At 41.9% G+C, this 17,936-nt stretch overlaps 3 protein-coding genes across 6 annotated transcripts in view; 1 reads left to right on the top strand and 2 right to left on the bottom strand.

The window, feature by feature from the left end:
- dnm1a (dynamin 1a) overlaps positions 1 to 4,451 on the bottom strand; it is a gene marked incomplete at both ends in the record, with an annotated part of 49,058 nt that extends 44,607 nt beyond the window's left edge. For all 3 annotated transcript variants that reach the window (XM_079755437.1, XM_079755436.1, XM_079755435.1), the window contains one exon: positions 4,291 to 4,451. In XM_079755437.1, the coding sequence (XP_079611563.1) occupies positions 4,291 to 4,451 (161 nt within the window). The remainder of the gene's footprint in view (positions 1 to 4,290) is intronic.
- A 1,312-nt stretch (positions 4,452 to 5,763) lies between these two features.
- Positions 5,764 to 16,641, top strand: ciz1a (cdkn1a interacting zinc finger protein 1a). Of its 2 annotated transcripts, none has more exons than XM_079755759.1 (16): positions 5,764 to 5,800; positions 6,325 to 6,604; positions 6,779 to 6,900; positions 7,698 to 7,894; positions 9,276 to 9,387; positions 9,783 to 9,870; positions 10,277 to 10,332; positions 10,515 to 10,582; positions 10,950 to 11,099; positions 11,400 to 11,530; positions 11,918 to 12,011; positions 12,202 to 12,315; positions 12,705 to 12,794; positions 12,890 to 12,968; positions 13,205 to 13,326; positions 13,568 to 16,641. In XM_079755759.1, exons 2-16 carry the CDS (start codon positions 6,429 to 6,431, stop codon positions 14,270 to 14,272), a joined length of 2,304 nt encoding a protein of 767 aa, XP_079611885.1. In that variant the 5' UTR covers positions 5,764 to 5,800; positions 6,325 to 6,428; the 3' UTR covers positions 14,273 to 16,641. The 2 variants fall into 2 exon arrangements, with proteins under 2 accessions (XP_079611885.1, XP_079611886.1); XM_079755760.1 differs by having other exon boundaries at positions 9,786 to 9,870.
- A 145-nt stretch (positions 16,642 to 16,786) lies between these two features.
- Positions 16,787 to 17,919, bottom strand: bbln (bublin coiled coil protein). The gene is made up of 2 exons (XM_079755762.1): positions 17,785 to 17,919; positions 16,787 to 17,460 (listed from the first exon to the last, which is right to left on the bottom strand). The coding sequence occupies exons 1-2, from the start codon at positions 17,861 to 17,863 to the stop codon at positions 17,231 to 17,233; spliced, it is 309 nt and encodes a 102-aa protein (XP_079611888.1). The 5' UTR covers positions 17,864 to 17,919; the 3' UTR covers positions 16,787 to 17,230.
- Positions 17,920 to 17,936: the final 17 nt, after the last annotated feature.

Raw genomic sequence — 17,936 nt, forward strand, 5'->3', positions numbered from 1 at the left:
GCCTACTAAATTACACTAAACTATCATGTGGTTAGCATTCAATTAAATTCCATTTTATTTGTATAGCACTTAATCACAGGTACAGTCTCAAAGGGATTAACATGCCATATATTTATAACAGCATAGCAGCTAGCATGTAGCCTACTAAACTTAACTTAACTCAAATGTATGATGACATCATGTTGCTAGCATTTTACCCATTAAAGTACACCTAACTAGTACAGTATGAAGATTTCAGGTTCTTTGCAATCTTAAGAAAAACCAAGGGACTTGCTAACTTTATAATACCTATAGCTACTTTGTCTACACCTAATATACATACAAAATTAACTTATATTTTTTTCTAGCAATCAACATTGAATTTTTGGTAAACGGATATTGGAAACAAGGAGTGATGTGGTGAAAGTGGTTAATGTTTCCAGGGATGAGGGCTCCCCACTCTCAGGCTGTATGGAGCTATCCATGGTCCTGAAACCAGATAAGTGGACCAAGTCTGTGTCTAAAATCAGATCAAGTATACCAGCTAGCCTGCACTAATGAAGGTGCACTACGCTCTGCTCTATGCTGTGGCACACACAGGATAGGCCTCATACACAACGATCTAATAATGCAGGATCACTTTGGACGTATCACATTCTATAAACAGGATCTTATGGTTGTGTCGTCGGACTGTCTGTGTGTCACTTCCCTTCCAATGCACCTTACTCGCGTGTGCGTGTCCGTGTGTGTGTGTGTGTGTGTGTGTGTGTGTGTGTGTGTGTTTGTGTGTGTTTTCCTTTCGTTCACTAGAGACTATTGTAGTTTTCTGCATTGTAATTCCTTTGGGAACACGCTAATTAAACACCTGGGCAAGGCACAAAAAAAACATAGCAAGGGAAGTGGAGTGCTCCATGGGAATAATGCCGTCTTTGTTCTTCTTACTAAACACCCCGAAACTTCATCCACAAACACCAGCTAGTGGAATAGGACTAGAGAACATAGAGAGAGAATCCAGGCCTCATTAGGAATTAGGTCAAAGGTCACTGTGACCTGGTCCTAGGCTTCTTACAGTTCACAGGGCAGTTTGAATAAACCTAGCAACACAGAGTGGTGCTAACGACAAACATGATGTTGGTATGAGGTTCACCAACTTCAGAATGCAACAACGGCATCACTGAATAACCACCAAAGCCGTCACTAACCCTGAACATGATAGAAATGTGTTCTTCTTTGTAAGATGTTGTTCCCAACCTTTAACTTTTCCGTAACACTAAATTGTCATGAAGACCTTTTGTGAACCACCCCTAACACGCAAACAATAAAGACTTATAAATACATATGCAATGGCTGAGCAAACAGTGCCAAAGCCCCCTTTATGCAAAAATATTACTGCAAGAAGGCCATGGCCGCTTAGAAACAGTGGAAAGATATAGTCAGCAATGCTGCTTATTTAGAAAACACAAATGAACAGAAAGCATTATATTGGAAAACATACGATTGAATGCAACAAGGGTAGCAATATTTTTTTATAATAACAAGGAATAATACTATTTATCTAAAATAAATTATTATTATAATATACATTTTAAATTGTTTCAATTATTTTTTTAAGATTATTCTTGATTTGCCTATTTCAAGAATGAAATCACATGACCAAGTGCAGCCACAGGTTGAAAAACACAAAACACTGATCTAACGGAATCCATCAACTGTACTGCTCTCCCTTGCTTCCTTTCTTTGATTATTTTCTCTCTCTCTTTCCCTTTTAAGACAATCAAATCTTTTATCAATTGATATTTTACACCCAGACCAAATATAAGCAGGAACAAGAAGCGTATATAGAGGCTATCCAGCACACAATTTATACCCGCCAGCACTCGGATCAAATGCATGGCAGTAAGGCGACACGGAGCGGACACTTAATGTGAAACACACTATCAGACTGAGCAGACAAAGAGTGAAGACGATTGGGGGTGGGTTGGTTGGATGGTATGAGGGAGAGGGAGGGGGTGCTTTCTGTTCCTAACCTTGAACAGTGTCCATTGTGTGTGTTGTTGTCTTTAATGCTCTGTCATGACATCAGCATAGCACATTTTATCAGCGCATTGGAGGGCACGTTAGTCTTCAGTCCCAACAGCCAAAAGACCCACATGGGAAATCCCCGTCAAAACCCTAATCCACTAAGCGAAAGGGGCTTAGTGTCATAGGTCGCTAACATTGTTACAGATAGTAATACGCCTCAGAGAGGAACGCTGTACATCCACCTTGGCTATGCGGCTCCTTTGTTATGTTAAAAGGTTTTATGGTATGCAGAGAGACCTTGAAATTCCAAAGATCGTAGACGACAGAAAAGCTTAATCTGAGATCTGAGATCGGATGTTGTATATGGCGATACCTTAAACCTGTTTGTAGTGCCAAAGTTAAAGCATGGAGTAGAAAGAGGTCTCTATGTGCATGTGTGTGAGTGTGTGTGTGTGTATGTGTGTGTGTGTGTGTGTGCATGTGTACTGTAACTGTAACTGTAATAAAGTGCTATGCCAATAAAAGTGTCTCAGTGTGTACATATGCCTTGTGCATGTGTGTGCACTATTGTGCAGTATGGTGTACCTATCTATTGCATGCACATTGCACAACTCTCTCACACTCTCCCAGGCTAAAGGCTAGATTTTGTAGTCCCTACTGATGCTGGGGTTCAGTTCCAGCTGGTCGGTTCGTCTGACCACAAGAGCGTCAGGAGAAGTCGTAGCCCGTCAGGAAATAAATGAATTCCACTTGCAGCTCACCTCGCTTGCACTTTCACACATCATCCTGTCTTTGTTGAGGTATTCCTCTTCTATAATTGGATTCACCTAATGAATGAATTAACTCATTAATTGGAATGAATTACCCTGAATTCTATGGCACATACGCAGTAGGTTTCCGTGGGGAACAGAACACTGTTAGATTAAAGTGCTAAAATTTCCCACCGTGTAGGAGGAGATTATTATAATAATGTCATGATAGTCTAGTAATACTACCACAGCAGCTGACTCTGTTGCAAATCACGTACAGTACAAGTGGCTTGACCAGCAGAGCAGAAATAGGGCTTTTGCACAGTTTTGCACAGGGGGAAACTAATTATTTCACAGTACAGTTACAAAGCTGTAAGGAAGCTGTCAGTTTAATTTAGAGTTGTCAGGGTGAGGAACTACAGGGAATAGCCTCACACGAAGACAAGACATTCTTCCATCATTCCCAAAGAGTTGACCGGAAATGAATGAACCATAATATTTGATATTGAGCTAATAATATTCTGCCTATGTATTTAAGGGAAACAATGACCCAAACCCAGAGACAACACTAGGGTGGCAGATTTTCGAGAGAATAAGATGTCTTGAAAGAATGCACAGCGGGACTAATAGTTAGTCTAGCATGCAGTAAGCTTGTTCACCTATTGGCCATGCATTGACAGATGGATGCTGAGCCCAGCTGAAAGGGCTCAAAGCTCTCTCTCTCTCTCTCTCTCTCTCTCTCTCTCTCTCTCTCTCTCTCTCTCTCTCTCTCTCTCTCTCTCTAGCGCTGTCTTTTTTTTTGGCAAGGTCATACTGCAGCACATTGATTCCAAATGCTGTGTTTGCATCCTGGAATCTCTATTTGGTGACTGTTCCCCAAGACAACTGAAACTATACAGTCAAAATAAAAGGTTCCCCTAATCTAAAAAGCTTTAACTGCAACAAGCACGGACAACAACAAACTGCCCCCCTGGCAGAAATAAGACCAAAACCAGTGCAAGTATTGTAGAGCTATTATCAATTTACATTGAATAAATACCTCCCAGAATACGTTTAAAACCAAGCAAAAAAATTGAGGTTTTTTTATCTGCTGCAGTTGAAAGGGTTTCCAGGTAGTTTGTTGACAAGCTGAAACGTGATTCAAAATCTATACTTTGTTCTTGACAGAAACAGTTGACACCTTCGTCAATGGAGGTGTGCGGTTAACGGTTAAAACCCTATGCCGAAGTATGATGTCGCATGTATTAATTATCTGTATAATTAGTATGAGCATGAGTTATGTAACGATTAAGCCTCCTCGGGCTTGCTCTGGAGAGGCCTGGTGTGTGTATACATGGAAGACAGACATGTTGTGAAGAAGCCCAACCATGATTTATGGAGCGGTCGTGTGTTTCTAATGAATGACACACAGTAGATCACCACTGCTTGGATATTTTATGCCAAAGGGGGATGGGTTTAGGGAAGTGTTGAGGCGAAAGCCACTGCGGCCACGGGATGAATGGCGCACCAGCGGATCGAAAAAAAGGAAAGATCCACTTACTTCCCTACGAAGTTCTCCAACACGGAGCTTTTCCCCGCACTCTGGCCGCCCACCACGGCGATCTGAGGCAAGTCTAAGTTCGAGTTTTGGCCGATTGCAGCGAAGGCATCCTGCATTTTGTTCACCAGAGGGATCAGATCTTCCATGCCTCGGTTGCCCATCTTGGCGAGGGAGTTGGTCGGTCCTATCTGTCAGAATTGAAATGAAATTGAGGGAGGGTGGGAGATATTTCCCTCGTCTGACCCTGAAGATGTGTCCTAAAGAAAATCCGTTGATGATATGGTGTCCGCGGTGGTCTCCCGCATCTGCTGGCTCTCCTTGGAGTCCCCTCTACTCCTCTCTAGTGTCCTCCTCTTGCTTGTTGTGTGTTCTCTCTCCACCTCCGAGGACCAGAGCGGATGAGGATAATCTCTCCTCTTCTCTCCCCCTCAGGAGAGATATAGGTTGCAGCTGCGCACGTGTGCCGCTAGGTGGTGGCAGAACTTAATATAATATTAAACATAAACTGGATCGTTATTGTTATTTCACAAATTTGTAGGGAAAAGGTGTACTTTTCCAGTATTCATGTTTTGTTTTTTTACTGAAGAGTGTTTCACGAAGTAATCTATACGTAGTAATCGGCGTACTGAGCTGTCCAGGGTACTGAAAGTTAGAAAAAGGCCTACGCCCAGACGACAGCCGGCGCTCTACTGCTTGTGATTCCCTGTTGTCGTTGGCACATGCGCACGGCGACTGCAGAACGTAACCGAAAGTAACCCATATGATACATCCTTGGAATTAAGTCGTTATAAAATTACTGGCTTTATGAACAGTTATTATTGCTAAACGTAGCATGCATTTACTAAAGGTGAATTGCAAATAAACGACATTGATTAACAAATGTCAAACCTATTTTTTAAGTAATTGATGTAGGCCAAGGTGGATTATTGTAACGGTCTTCGAGTAGCACGATAAGGTGAATCTATCATGCTTACTCGTCTCCACCAGGGGGAGACATATCTATTACCATAGAAATAAACACCAAGCTACCTCAAATGGTGATGGGCGGATTAATGCAGGAACAATTTTATTGGCTTCAATATAAAAGCGCAAAACGTCTACGACTAGAAAAGTAATATCACCAATAAATAAATACAGAAATTAATTGGACAATTTCATGTAATGGTTCTACTACTAATAATAATCAACTTATAATAACAATCAAAATTCAACTCCACAGCTCAATTTTTTTTCTCAAAAAGAGCCAAGGATTAGATCATTCCACATCATTTGAAAATATTATTTATTATTTATTCCTAACTTCATCGAACTGATTATAGTTGAAAAATACATATCTTCTTTTTGTTTCATACAACTACTTTCATTCTTCCATGGGCGATTTATTGCGGCTACCCTGGGCAACAAAGCAGTGGTAGGGCTTTTAGTTTTTAAATTCCCCGGAAGTCTACAGTGTACTTTTATTGTCTTGCTTGTCTTCGCTCAACAAGCACACTGGAAACTGCAATCTATCGTAAGTTTTAATTATTTACTTGTGCTTTGGCCAATGTTGGTCCTTTGTCATATTTGTAGTTGTCCTTTTTAAAGGGTAAGTTTTCTTAATGCAATGAAATGTCGTCTCTTAAAGTGTTATAACGGGGTTTATTTCCCTTTGGAGAGACCCAGTGGATTGTAATGCTATGTTAGCTTGTTTTGCAAGTAGCTTGCTAATGTTAGCATTCATTTTCGCACGACAGGTGCAGCGTGTTAACTTTACCTAACTATTCAATTACCACCAAGTTACAATATGTTACACTATACTATACATAAAACCTTTCAGTCAATTGAAACTGAAATGTACACGATTTCTTCTGGAGCAGTATTTTATTCCGCTGAAATGAAAAGTATTGTTCGATTGTTAGCCACCGTCGTGTTGTGTTGTGTATCACCGATCCTCGGTTTGGGGGAGCGATCTGTTGTCTCTGGAGATGCGCTCGTGTTTTATGATGCGTTATACGAATTGCGACTTCTTAATTATAAGTGTCTTTCCTTGTCTAGATACCCTTTAGGAGTACCCCGATTGGACCGTGTGTATCTCGTCACCGCCGTTGTGTTGCTACGGCACATTAACACACAACAGGACAGTTACACACAACAGCGGCATGTTCAACCCACACATTCATCACCAGCAACAGCAGCAGCAGCAACAGCAGCAGCAACAGTTTCACCAACACCTGCGGCAGATCCAGCAACTTTTCCAGCAACAGCCTCCACCTCCGCCGCCGCAGCCTCCCCCACAACACCATGTCGCGCATCACCATCACCACCAGGCTCAGCGGTAAGGTGAACCCCAGTTCGGGGATCGAGCAGGCCCTCTGGATAATACAACCTCGTTGGGGGCAGTGCTTCTGTTATATCAGATACTACCCTTTAGTTAATAGTTTTTCCACAAATACAATCGCTGGATAAAATTAACTTAAATAACAATGTTTGATTCTGTTTTATGTAAAAGGGCCATGCAATCCCAGAATGCCCCCTCGCCCAGGATGGTCAACATGTGCCAGGCTACACAGACCACAATCATCGCACCCAACCCCATGTTGCAGGGAGCTCTGCTGATGCAACAAATGCAAGGTACAATAAAAGATAAAGCTTTCTGTTATCAGAATCCAGCACTAATGGTATTGGACCTGATGTGTAGATCTATCTTCCATTATGTATTCTCTGCATTTTCAACCAAACTGAACAGTACCACAGTACGCAAGGGTTTTTATTGTGTATTATAATTATGTTATTAAGTATTTACTAGGACACATGGGCTTTTTTCATTATCATTGACAATAACAATACCTTGATCACTTTGACATTTTAAGAAGAAGTGAATCCTTCAGCTACATTCATATAATCAAACAAATGGATTGCTTTTCCTATCCTTTCTTATATTTATTTTATATAACTTTTATGTCTTATGTCTGTATATTGAGTGTCCTAAAACCAAATTCCTTGCTTGTTTAATCGTCCAGTAACCTCTTCTATCGACTATTTATCCAAAGCAACCTATCCCTAATTGAGATACCTGTACGAAGCTAATCTTGCTCTCTAGGACTATTAATTCACGTATAAATAACGTATCAAGTCCCAACTTTCAAAAGTCTATTTTTTTCCTTATTTTTTTCCCTTTTTTGTTTAGCCTTTTATGTGTTTTACATTATTGTAATCACTTTTTCAAATGTAAAAGCGACATAATCGTTTACACACTTTACTCTGCTTTTATGCCTTAAATTGCCACACGGGCAGTGGACTGGATTACATCCGGAAATTAGCACCCATGTACCGTATTCACATCTAATCTAATCGTGACCCCCAAGAATCAAAATTGTATTGTGATTCACCGAAAGATTCACACACCTTCGACTTTGTGTGTTGTCCAGGTAACATGCGAGGCTTTGCGATGGGCGGTCAGCAATTCCGGCAGTTCTTCTCGGCCGGGGCCAGGTCCTCTCTGCTAGGGCCCGTTCCCATGGGCATGACCATGAAGTCTCCCCTCATGGGATACCCCGCAGCACGCCACTACCACCCGCACCAGCGCTTCTACAACAACAACAACGCAAACACCTCCACCAGCATGGTAGGACAGTAAAGAATTCAAAAGATACAGATGGATTTTCGGGTGCATTTATCTGCAAATTCAGGTGTGACGGATGTGAGGATTTTTGGGACTAGTTCTAAAAGTGACATTTGAATCGGGTGCCTCGACCCGCGATAGCCCACACCATATTGTCTGGGCCTTGTAGTGGGCCAGGTTTGATTCTGACCGGTAGGCCTTTTCTGCATGGAATTCCCTCTCACTTTAAACCCTCTTTCCTGTCTATCTAACAGCTTTCCATTTTCCGTCATTTGGAAAGGAATTTGTTTTCACATTTCACACCGTGCGATTAGGGTTAGGGTTAGCCAGAAAGAGGAACAATGGAATTTAATGAATGTGTACAGGACAACAGGACAACTTATGGGGGCTGTTGCAATGGAGTGGAGGTTCCTTTGACCTCAATACTGTGTGTGTGTGTGTGTGTGTGTGTGTGTGTGTGTGTGTGTGTGTGTGTGTGTGTGTGTGTGTGTGTGTGTGTGTGTGTGTGTGTGTGTGTGTGTGTGTGTGTGTGTGTGTGTGTCCTGAACTGTTGGTAGGACAGTGTCATATACCCATAGATACAGTGCCACATTTCAGTCAGGAAGTGGCTGACCACCTGTGGCAGGGGAGTATTTGCATACAGGAAAGACTTCATCAACATAAATATCCGTTCATTCGTCTCCGCATAGCACTCTTTCTGTCATTCTTGTTCACACACGCACACAGAGACAAGCATGCATACATGCCAATGGTGCGTGGGTACACTAACACTTATTGGATGAACCCGCGTATCAGTGATACACTGCACACGCACTGACAGCGGATTCGCCCGCGCCTCCTCAACACGCCTACAAAAGCAAACCCGAAGCAGCGGGATATTTGCGATTAATGTGAAATGCGGTTATAGTTTATATATATCACGGTGTTCGACCCCCAGCTCGTTGTGCCAGCGATTTGAATTCGCTCTGCAGCAGGGACTGGAGATCGGTAAGATCAGGCGCAGGGCTTGGCCTGCTTGTAACCACTTTTACCATGTATGAGTAACCTTTCAATAACCTTTTACAGTGTAATAATAACAATGATGCATTCAACTTGGATAGGGCTTTTCTAGGTACTCAAAGTCGTTTAAATAACAGGGTAAAGGTTAAACTTATAATATGGATCTGTAGGAATAAAAGTAAAGTAAGAAATATTTTCAATTCTCTGAAAGCATGTTCTAATTATTTCACATGAGTAAAACACATTTTCACGTGTGTGTCTGTGTTGTTGGTGTTTTTTCCTCGCGCACATTAAATAGTGATTTGGCCAGCTCGAAATGTCAACTGTGAATGCCAAGGAATCGTTACCGGGTCAGTAATCCTGTTTATCTGCCCTGCTTGTCTAGGACTATCGGCAGCCAGACAGGAAGAGGGACAACGAGCAGAGGGCGGCAGCGAGCGCTAACGGCCAATCAGCAGCCAGCGTTACAGCAGACATCAGTGATAAGGCGGAGCCAGGTAAGGCTGCTGCGATCCAAGTGTTTTAAATGGGGAGGTGTCATGTTGGTATCGGTATGAGGAAAATGTAAACATTATCAACTACCACATTTCTTGTGAAAATAGTAGATATTGAATATAAGTATCAGGCCAAAAGTAATTAAATTGGTTATCCGATTCAGTGAGCCGGATAAACACTCCTCATGGGTTAATTTATTTTGTAAATGTAAAATGTTTATTTCTGTATTTGTTTAAATGTATTGGAGATATAGAAAAGGTACCTCCTATTACATTTGCCTACTTTGATGTGATCTTTGAATTATGTTGCGAGTAGATTGTATGTTTGAGTATCTACTTTGGAGGAAAGAAAGCTGGCTAACCAGAAGTGTCCATTTTGTTTTGTTGCGGTGGACCAGCAGCAGCAGAAGGGGAAGCCGGTCAAAGCACGACGTCGGTGGTGGATCTTACCGACGAGCCAGCCGTGAAGAAGTCGAGGACCGAAGGGTGATGACAGCTGTGACCGCCTTGTGTTTCATTCTGTATTTCATCACTACAACACCAGCACCTCCCCTCGTTATAGTCCCCTGAGTAGTCTTCTTCCAGTCTGTGACCGCCTGGTAGCTTTGTGTTTCCTCTTGGGCCATTCGAAACATTAAATACACTTTTCGATGGATTTAAATAATATTAACGATGACTTTCAGACCAGGTTGTCTCGATTGATGGATCGATGTATGATTCTGGCCCTTTACAGTTAGCCTCCTCTACACAAGCTCCTCATTCCCCAGATACATGGAATGAAGCAAACAAGCGTCACATCAGTCGTGGCGACTTGACTAATGAGCTAATGTTAGTTAATTAAAGCTCTCACTTTTGGAAACCGCCGTTCTAACCACTCCTCCCTCTCTCTCAGGTCAGAGGAGCCGACCATCATCACTTTAGAGAGTGACAATGCAGCAGAGGATGGCGGTAAGAACACAGATATATATGTTGCGCCATTATAACAGATAGTTGGTAGAAAGTTTCAAAATTATTTGCTGAAAATGTCCTTTCTTTAAGCCTTTAACTGATTGATTGCCACTACTGTTACATCTATACAGCTGATTGGTTATGCCTGCCTCTTCTTGTATATCCATGCGAATCTGTCTTAGACTGCTCCATTGTGGAAGAGATTGGTTCCGAGGTCCTCGAAGGAACAGAAGAGGCCGGAGACGCAGAGGTATGTAATTTGTGATATAGATGTGTTGTTTTTGAGTACCACCTTTTCAGATGATCTGCGTTGTAAAAAAAAAAAAAAAAGGAAAATGTATCCAAACCAAGATTTGGTTATGGGTGTTTAGGGTGTTTCACTACCTGCCGAAAGGTTCTGGGTTCAAACGATCAAACTCCAATGTCTGCATCCTTGAGCAGGAGAACCAACCCCTACCTCCTTGTGAATGACCTGTATCTACAAAAAGAATCACTCCATCCCTTGGGCTGAAAGCCTTCCCTGTGCTTCTCTTCTCTGGTGCACTGGTATTTTGGAGAAAAGACTCCATAGTAAACGGTGACGTAGTCTGACTGTTCATACCCTTTCTGTTTCCCAGCTGAGTAACGAGTGTCTAGCGGACGACTCTGTACTGGAGGAGGCGCCAGAGGACATGGACGCCTCCGCACACGACAACCAGGAGGACAGCCTGGAGGGGACCAACAAGTTCTACTGCTACCTCTGCAGCATTACCTGCCACAGCCAGCAGGTGGGGGCGATGTGTACTCACTGTGTAACATGGATGTCCATCCATCCATAGTAGTGTCCCCTTATTCACATTTCGGATCGGAGCGGTAGCTCAGTGGGGAAGCTGAATGCAGAATGTATTTATAACTACAAAAAGATATATATATATATATATATGTGTGTACACTCAACACAAGTATACACAAGTATTGTAAGACGCTTTCGATAAAAGCGTCCATCAAATGCGGCACATGTAACATAATAAATTGGACTTAAGCGATGGTGTTTTCCCTAACCTCTGGATGTATTTGTGTCCTGGTAGAACTTTCGCAGTCACATGAACGGCCTCTCCCACCAGCAGAGGATGATGGAGATCCAGCACATGAGTAACGCCTGTCTGGTCACGCTGCTCCCGCGCGTGCAGGACTCTCTTCAGGCGGCCCACAAAGACGGGTCAGTGTCGCACGTCCTCCGCTTCTGTTGTGTTCGATCCTCCACGCGGCCACTGCTTCCTCTCTCCTACTGTATAAGCCTTCACACAGACACTTCCTCCTCCTCTTGGCTACTGTATATATAGTAATTCACACGTCATATGGGCTGTTGGGAAATGATTAGGAATGGAACTGTATCAGTTGTAGTAGAACCAACATGAGTGGGAAGGAAAGACCATCTAACCTTGTGTCCCAGATCCAAACATCTAATCTGCAGTTTAGTCCAGTTGTCAATGTGTCCTTTTTATTGATGTAGCTCTGTGTTTCGATATTGATTTATATTCTTTGATTGGTCTCCGCCTCACTTGTAGTGCTTTTTGTCTCATTTGTTTGTGTGTCTCTTCTCCAGTAAGAAAAGAGCCGAGCCTCTGCACTGGTGTCCCAGCTGTGGACTTCATCTGACGTGTGGCGCCACCGACCACCGCTGCAACAAGGAGCACCAGGTAACAGGCTGGGCACAGTCTCTTACTCGCTTCCGTATGTAGGGCGTGTGCCTCACAATGCATCATGGGATTTTTTTTTTGTTGCCGATGCTCCGCCATATTGAGAAGACCCTGTAGTCTTAGTGCTGTAAAATCCTAATTCAACGTAAATACAAACACTGGTTTTAAAACCTGGTGTGTTCTTCCTCAGCAACTTGGCAGCCTGGCTGGACCGACCTGCACGGTCTGCAGGAAGACCTTCAAGACCCCCCAGCTGTTTGTGGAGCACCTGCGGTCCCAGCACCACAAACACCGGGTGGAGGAGGTGGGACAGTGTTTTTTATTGTCATTATTTATGGAATTTGACCTTTTATTTATATAGGTTATTCTCATTGAGGCCAAAGCACTAAAGAGACACCTGATTTGCAATGTACAAACACAAAACATGATAGACAATAATGGCAAATACAAGAATGACTTTGAATCGTAGTAGAAAGATCCGGCATTCAAACACTAATGTCTGCAGTATCTGTAGGCACGTTTGAGCAAGGCCCCTACCTTTTAAATTAATAACCAAATTCCAAAAAGGAAATTATATGGATAATTGAAATAGTTTTATAGTTGTAGAATTGAATGGGAGGGCAAAGTGTCCCCATTTGCCTCTGCACTGGGGCCCGTCCTCATGGTTGGTTTTCCGTCCGCTCTTACCTTCAGGAGAAGCAGGGTTTCGGGTCCTTGGACCACAAAGATGGTTGCGAAGTGGAAGGGGAGGAGAGGGACGCGACTCATGGCTCCTATCAACTGGTAACACAACCACTTCACATTTTAGAAAAATACTCCTGAAACAGACTTGTAATTATTTGTAATAATGTTTGATGCGTCTGTGTGTCCACCTTCAGGATGACCTGTCGTCCCAGACAGAGGTGACCTTAGAGAGAATGAGTACGGATGAGGAGTTCAAGACTGATACGGTGTATGGTGAGCGCTGACCATCTCAATCTTATTTTGTGATATCTAAGTCATAAGTCAACTTCACCCGGTATCATTGAGTTGAACAAGAATATAACCTTATAGTAAACACCTCTGATAATATTGATCATTTCATAAAATGTTTATGTTTGGGCAGAGATGCAGTAGTATTCAAGTCGTTAAAACCCTAGAAATGATTCCTGGATGTCCCATGTGATTAAATTTCTCTCTCCTTTGCGCTATAGGCTCTCGTTTCCTAGTACCAGTGGCCGGCTTCCTCTGTCGCCTCTGCAACAAATTCTACCACTTTGAATCCTCTGCATTACACTCCCACTGCAAGTCTCTGACACACTTTGAGCACCTCAAGGTCAGTTTGAACAACGTTTTTACTCGGAGTGCCGGCATTATTATTTATTTATTAGAAAAGCGGTTCTATAATAACAGTCCTGTGCCTTTTTTTCAATGGTAATCTGATTGCTGTTGTAACGCATTGTAAAGATTGTATCCATACATTGCTTAGTACTCAAATATGATCACCTATATGCCCTTTATGTCAAACCGAATGAAAACCATACAAAATAAGGATGTCTGCATTAATGATTCTATAGAAGTACAAAGCCTTGAAGAGCAGCCAGCAGGACGGGCCTCCCACACCCAGCAGTTCTGAGGACCGTCTCCGCCGCGTGACTGAACCCAAATGCTTGGAGGGTACCGCTAACCCCGCTGCCTCCAGCGACCTGGATGTGCCCGAACCAACAGTTGAACCCCAGGAGAGTCGACCGGCCGTTGCCCCCCGTGCCTCCGTGTCAGAGGACCCCCCCATGCTTACCGACGAGGACGAGGAGAAGCTGCTGTCCCAGGATCCATTGGAGCTGCCTGGCGGGACCGAGCCTGGGCCGGACTGTAACCAGGCGAAACCGGCTGATGAGTCATTGGCCGAGGGGGCGCCTGCAGGTGCCCCATTGGCTGTTGAGTCACCGGCTGAAAAGCCACTGGTTGAGGCGGCGGCGGCGGCGGCGACGGCTGACGCATTATTCGCTGAGGACACACACGCCGACCCGCAGTTGGCTGAGTTTGCGCCAGAAGATGCCCCATTGGCTGAGGAAGCTCCCGCTGATGCGCTATTGGCTGAGGAGAAGCCGGCTGATGCGCCATTGGCTGAGGAGAAGCCGGCTGATGCGCCATTGGCCGAGGAGGCAACAGCTGAAGAAGAAGAAGAAGCAGCAGCGGAGGAGGATAAGGAAACACCAGGGAAGAAGACAAGCACAGGAAAGGCGAAAGCTGCCCCCAAGAGAAGGTCAAGGAGACGCTAGAAGAGTCTAACCTTGAGATGAGAAACTCAACAAATTACTACCTTGGAACTGTTTGATATTTTTCCTTTTTGCTATCTTCTTTTGTTTGTTTCATATGGATTGCTGTTCTGGATATCCCGTTTTTATGGAACTGAGCGTCACAACATTTGGTGGGACACGGATTGTCACCCACAAAGATATAGGTTTTCTAACAGGCATTCAATAGGCGTGTGGCTTGAGCCTGTGGGAAAGTAGGAAATTAACATTCAACACATGAGGTTTAGAATTCATTGGTAAACCAGTGTACAGACTAGTTAGGCCACAGACTACATATGCAGACCGGGCCCAAAGTAGCATACGAGGCAGCTTGCAGTGACTTTGTTGTACTTCTTGTTACAAAATAATTTGAGAAAACCTTACTCTCGTTTTGGGTCTATATCTGACGATGAAACCAGCTCTAAATGTTAAGACTTTGGATTTGAAGGCTTACCGTGAATAAGAAAGAGCCTGTAATGTGTGTGGTTACCAGAGCTGGTTTAGTAAATGTGACATTTGGTGAACAAAGTGGGAATAAAAAAGGATGAAATATAATTACAATTCAAGTAATTCAAGATAAGAAAAAAAACAAACACATTTGGTTACAAAATGACACCTTATTAGATAAATTATGTTTTAGTCCGATCTACCTGTATATATGGCTGAATAAGATGTTGTATTCATTTGTTTTTGATCTGACACATGGTTTAAGAAAAGAGGTAGCTTAGGCAGTTCCATAGTTTAATCAAAAATTAAAGAGGAACAGTGAAAATGGATGGCAGGTAGATTGCAGGTAGATAATGTTTGAACAGTTGATCCAAAGTTTATCTCAAGAAAGCAAATTCTGACCAATGTGAAAAAGTTTAACCTCGGAAGATGGTTGTAGTTGAACAACATACTATAGTATACACTCAGAGAAATCATAATTATTGATTACATAGCCATGGCGTTTACCGCATAAGCTTTCCATGAAGCACAATTTTATTATTTTGGTTTATGAATCGTAGAATGTAACTTCTCCATGGAACCACATCATCCTTTTAGTCACACTTTGAGGAACCTTTGAGTGTTTGTTTGAGTATTAAACTAAACTACTGTTAAATTGAGTCTTATCCTAGCTTTGTTAAGGAAAGTTGTCCAAGATGTTTAAGTTTGTTGTTGACATTTGTATGTATAATCATTGAGGCGTTCTTTAAGTGTGTTAAATTGTGCAACGCATTCTCAGCTGCTGTTGCCCTTCCATCAAATGTGTGTGACTGCACCAATTCAGATAAGCTTACTTGTTCCATCCGAATCCCAATTGAGTCGGTTCTTTTTAATAATTCATTTCAGAAAAAATACAAAATGGCTTTTATCTTGACAATTAAAAGGACTTCTTAATGTCTTTCAGTGTATTTGAAACCTATTTGGATGCTTCTAATTGAATCTGCGCACTGTAACGAGGAACAAACTAAATCTGAACTGTACTGTAACTATTGTCCTCTGGACACCCTCAACCATGCGTAACGAAAGACTGATCTTTTTCTTGAGGACTGGAACCATTGTTGAAGTTGGAGCTGCAAGTGTTACTAGTGGTTTATGGGCTTATGTCACATGCATTCACATTTCCATATTTCTTTTTTTCAATCTAAAGCGTTTTTGATTCATTTTGTGGCGATACACTGAAGGGGCAATTATATTTTTAATTTTAAATGCCGCAACTATACATTGCCTAAACTTCTTGTGGTATTTATAGTATAAAGCGCCAGTTGCCATTCAATGTAGCACATCTACGGTTCTCTAAATCAGACCGATAGAGAATAGAATAATTTGTTAGCTTAGCATCATTTGTTGATGCTAAGCTAACTGGTTATAGATTTACGCTTATGTTTATTTTATAACTGGTTCCAAATTGTTGATCATCTTGAGAGGATACACCACTTCCCTCTTCGAAACTGGTCTATTTAAAATGTTCTGAAACGTGACGAAATTCTGGGACCTTTTTAACAAACTGGCAGTTAAACATAGAAGGGGACCTTTTTAACCAACTGGCAGTTCAACGTACACAGAGATCTCTTGGTTGGTGTTTGAATTAACATAGGGAGAAAAACTTGTGATGTCTGGACTAAATTGTGCATGGAAAAATGATGAATGTAACTTGGAAAAGTTTTTGCTTACGTCTCTGAAGGTAGAGAAGAGATCTGTAAAAGAACAGTTCAAATCAAGGTTGTATGTTTTATTATTGTATTTTTATTCTGCAACTGACAAATGAACAAACGGCTATTGTTTTTTTAACAGCTGGAAGTTTCATGTATTTTTGAAAGTTGAATGTTTTGTCATTTTAATTTATAATAAAAAACAGATAATTCCCACAATTGTTATTTAAATCACTGAGGGGAGAGGGTGCTCTGTAATAATCAGATTAATACAAACTTGTATTTCCTGGATGCACCATTAATAGTGACAATTACTTAATGTTTGGAAACATTAAATGGAATGTACATATACACATTTATATAATAAATACTCACTGACAGACCTGAATGTTCCCAAAAATCTAAGATTAACTAGACTTTGGAAATGTATAATGTAACACTGAACACTTAATTCCTCCATATCTTTCCATCCAATGTTATTTAAAGTTTAAACTGAGTCAAAGACAAATGCTACTTAGCAGGAAAATGGAACTAAATAAAGCCACATTGCTCTGGGCATTTTCAGTTTAAATGAAGCTTACACAGCAGACAGGGTTTAATTACATTAACTGACTGGGGAGGTCAATACTAATCATTTATAATAGCATGCCACTTCCAATCTCAAAAACGTTCTGAAAGACAAAATTGTTTATATATATATAAATTAAAGATACCTTATGCACAATCTTGTCAAATGTATGAAACAAAAATAAACTTTAAATATTTCACAGGAAGAGTACACGCTCTACATAAACATCTCACGCAGTCCTTATTTCTCAATGTCTTCGTCCTGTTCTTTGGGGGACGATAGAGAAGAGTCCTCTTCCACGTCCTGGTCCTTGGTCGGGGCTCCAGCCAGCTGAGCCCGGAACTCCACCCTGGCTTGGCGGTTGGACTCCAAGAGTTCATGCAGCTTCCCATTCAGAGAGTCATTGCGGTCTTCCAAGTCATCCAAACAATTGTTAATTTGATCCAGCATGGAGTTGATGGAAGCATATTCTGAAAGTCAAGAACAGAATAAGTAGGCGGGTATAAGTCTGCTTTGGATAGTATACTGTCAACTTCAAACCTTCAATCATGCTAGCAGTTCGGTGGATCATATTGGCCTAGCAGTAACTAATAATGTAACTATGCAACTAATAATAGATAAACTATTCTCCAAATCAAAAAGGTATGAGTATGGATAGAATAAGGATTACAATCCACTTGACAAGTTAATTAAAACAAAGTGACAGGCCACCTTTGGATCAGCAGCCAAGGCATTAGCAGTTGTTAGCCAACATAAGACACAATAAAACAATGCATGACGAACTGTATTTCTACCTTCTTCACTGAAATCATCTTCTTCTTCTATGCCCGGGTCGTCGATAGAAATGGTGGGGTCACCATTTGGTCCAGACATTGTTATTTTTATCGTTGATGCTTCCCGTTCTTCCACAGTTAAAGCTCGAAGGCGGTCATGTGATGATTAGGCT

The sequence above is a fragment of the Pollachius pollachius genome, assembly GCF_949987615.1.
Source record: "Pollachius pollachius genome assembly, chromosome: 18".
In the NCBI taxonomy this organism is placed as follows: domain Eukaryota; kingdom Metazoa; phylum Chordata; class Actinopteri; order Gadiformes; family Gadidae; genus Pollachius; species Pollachius pollachius.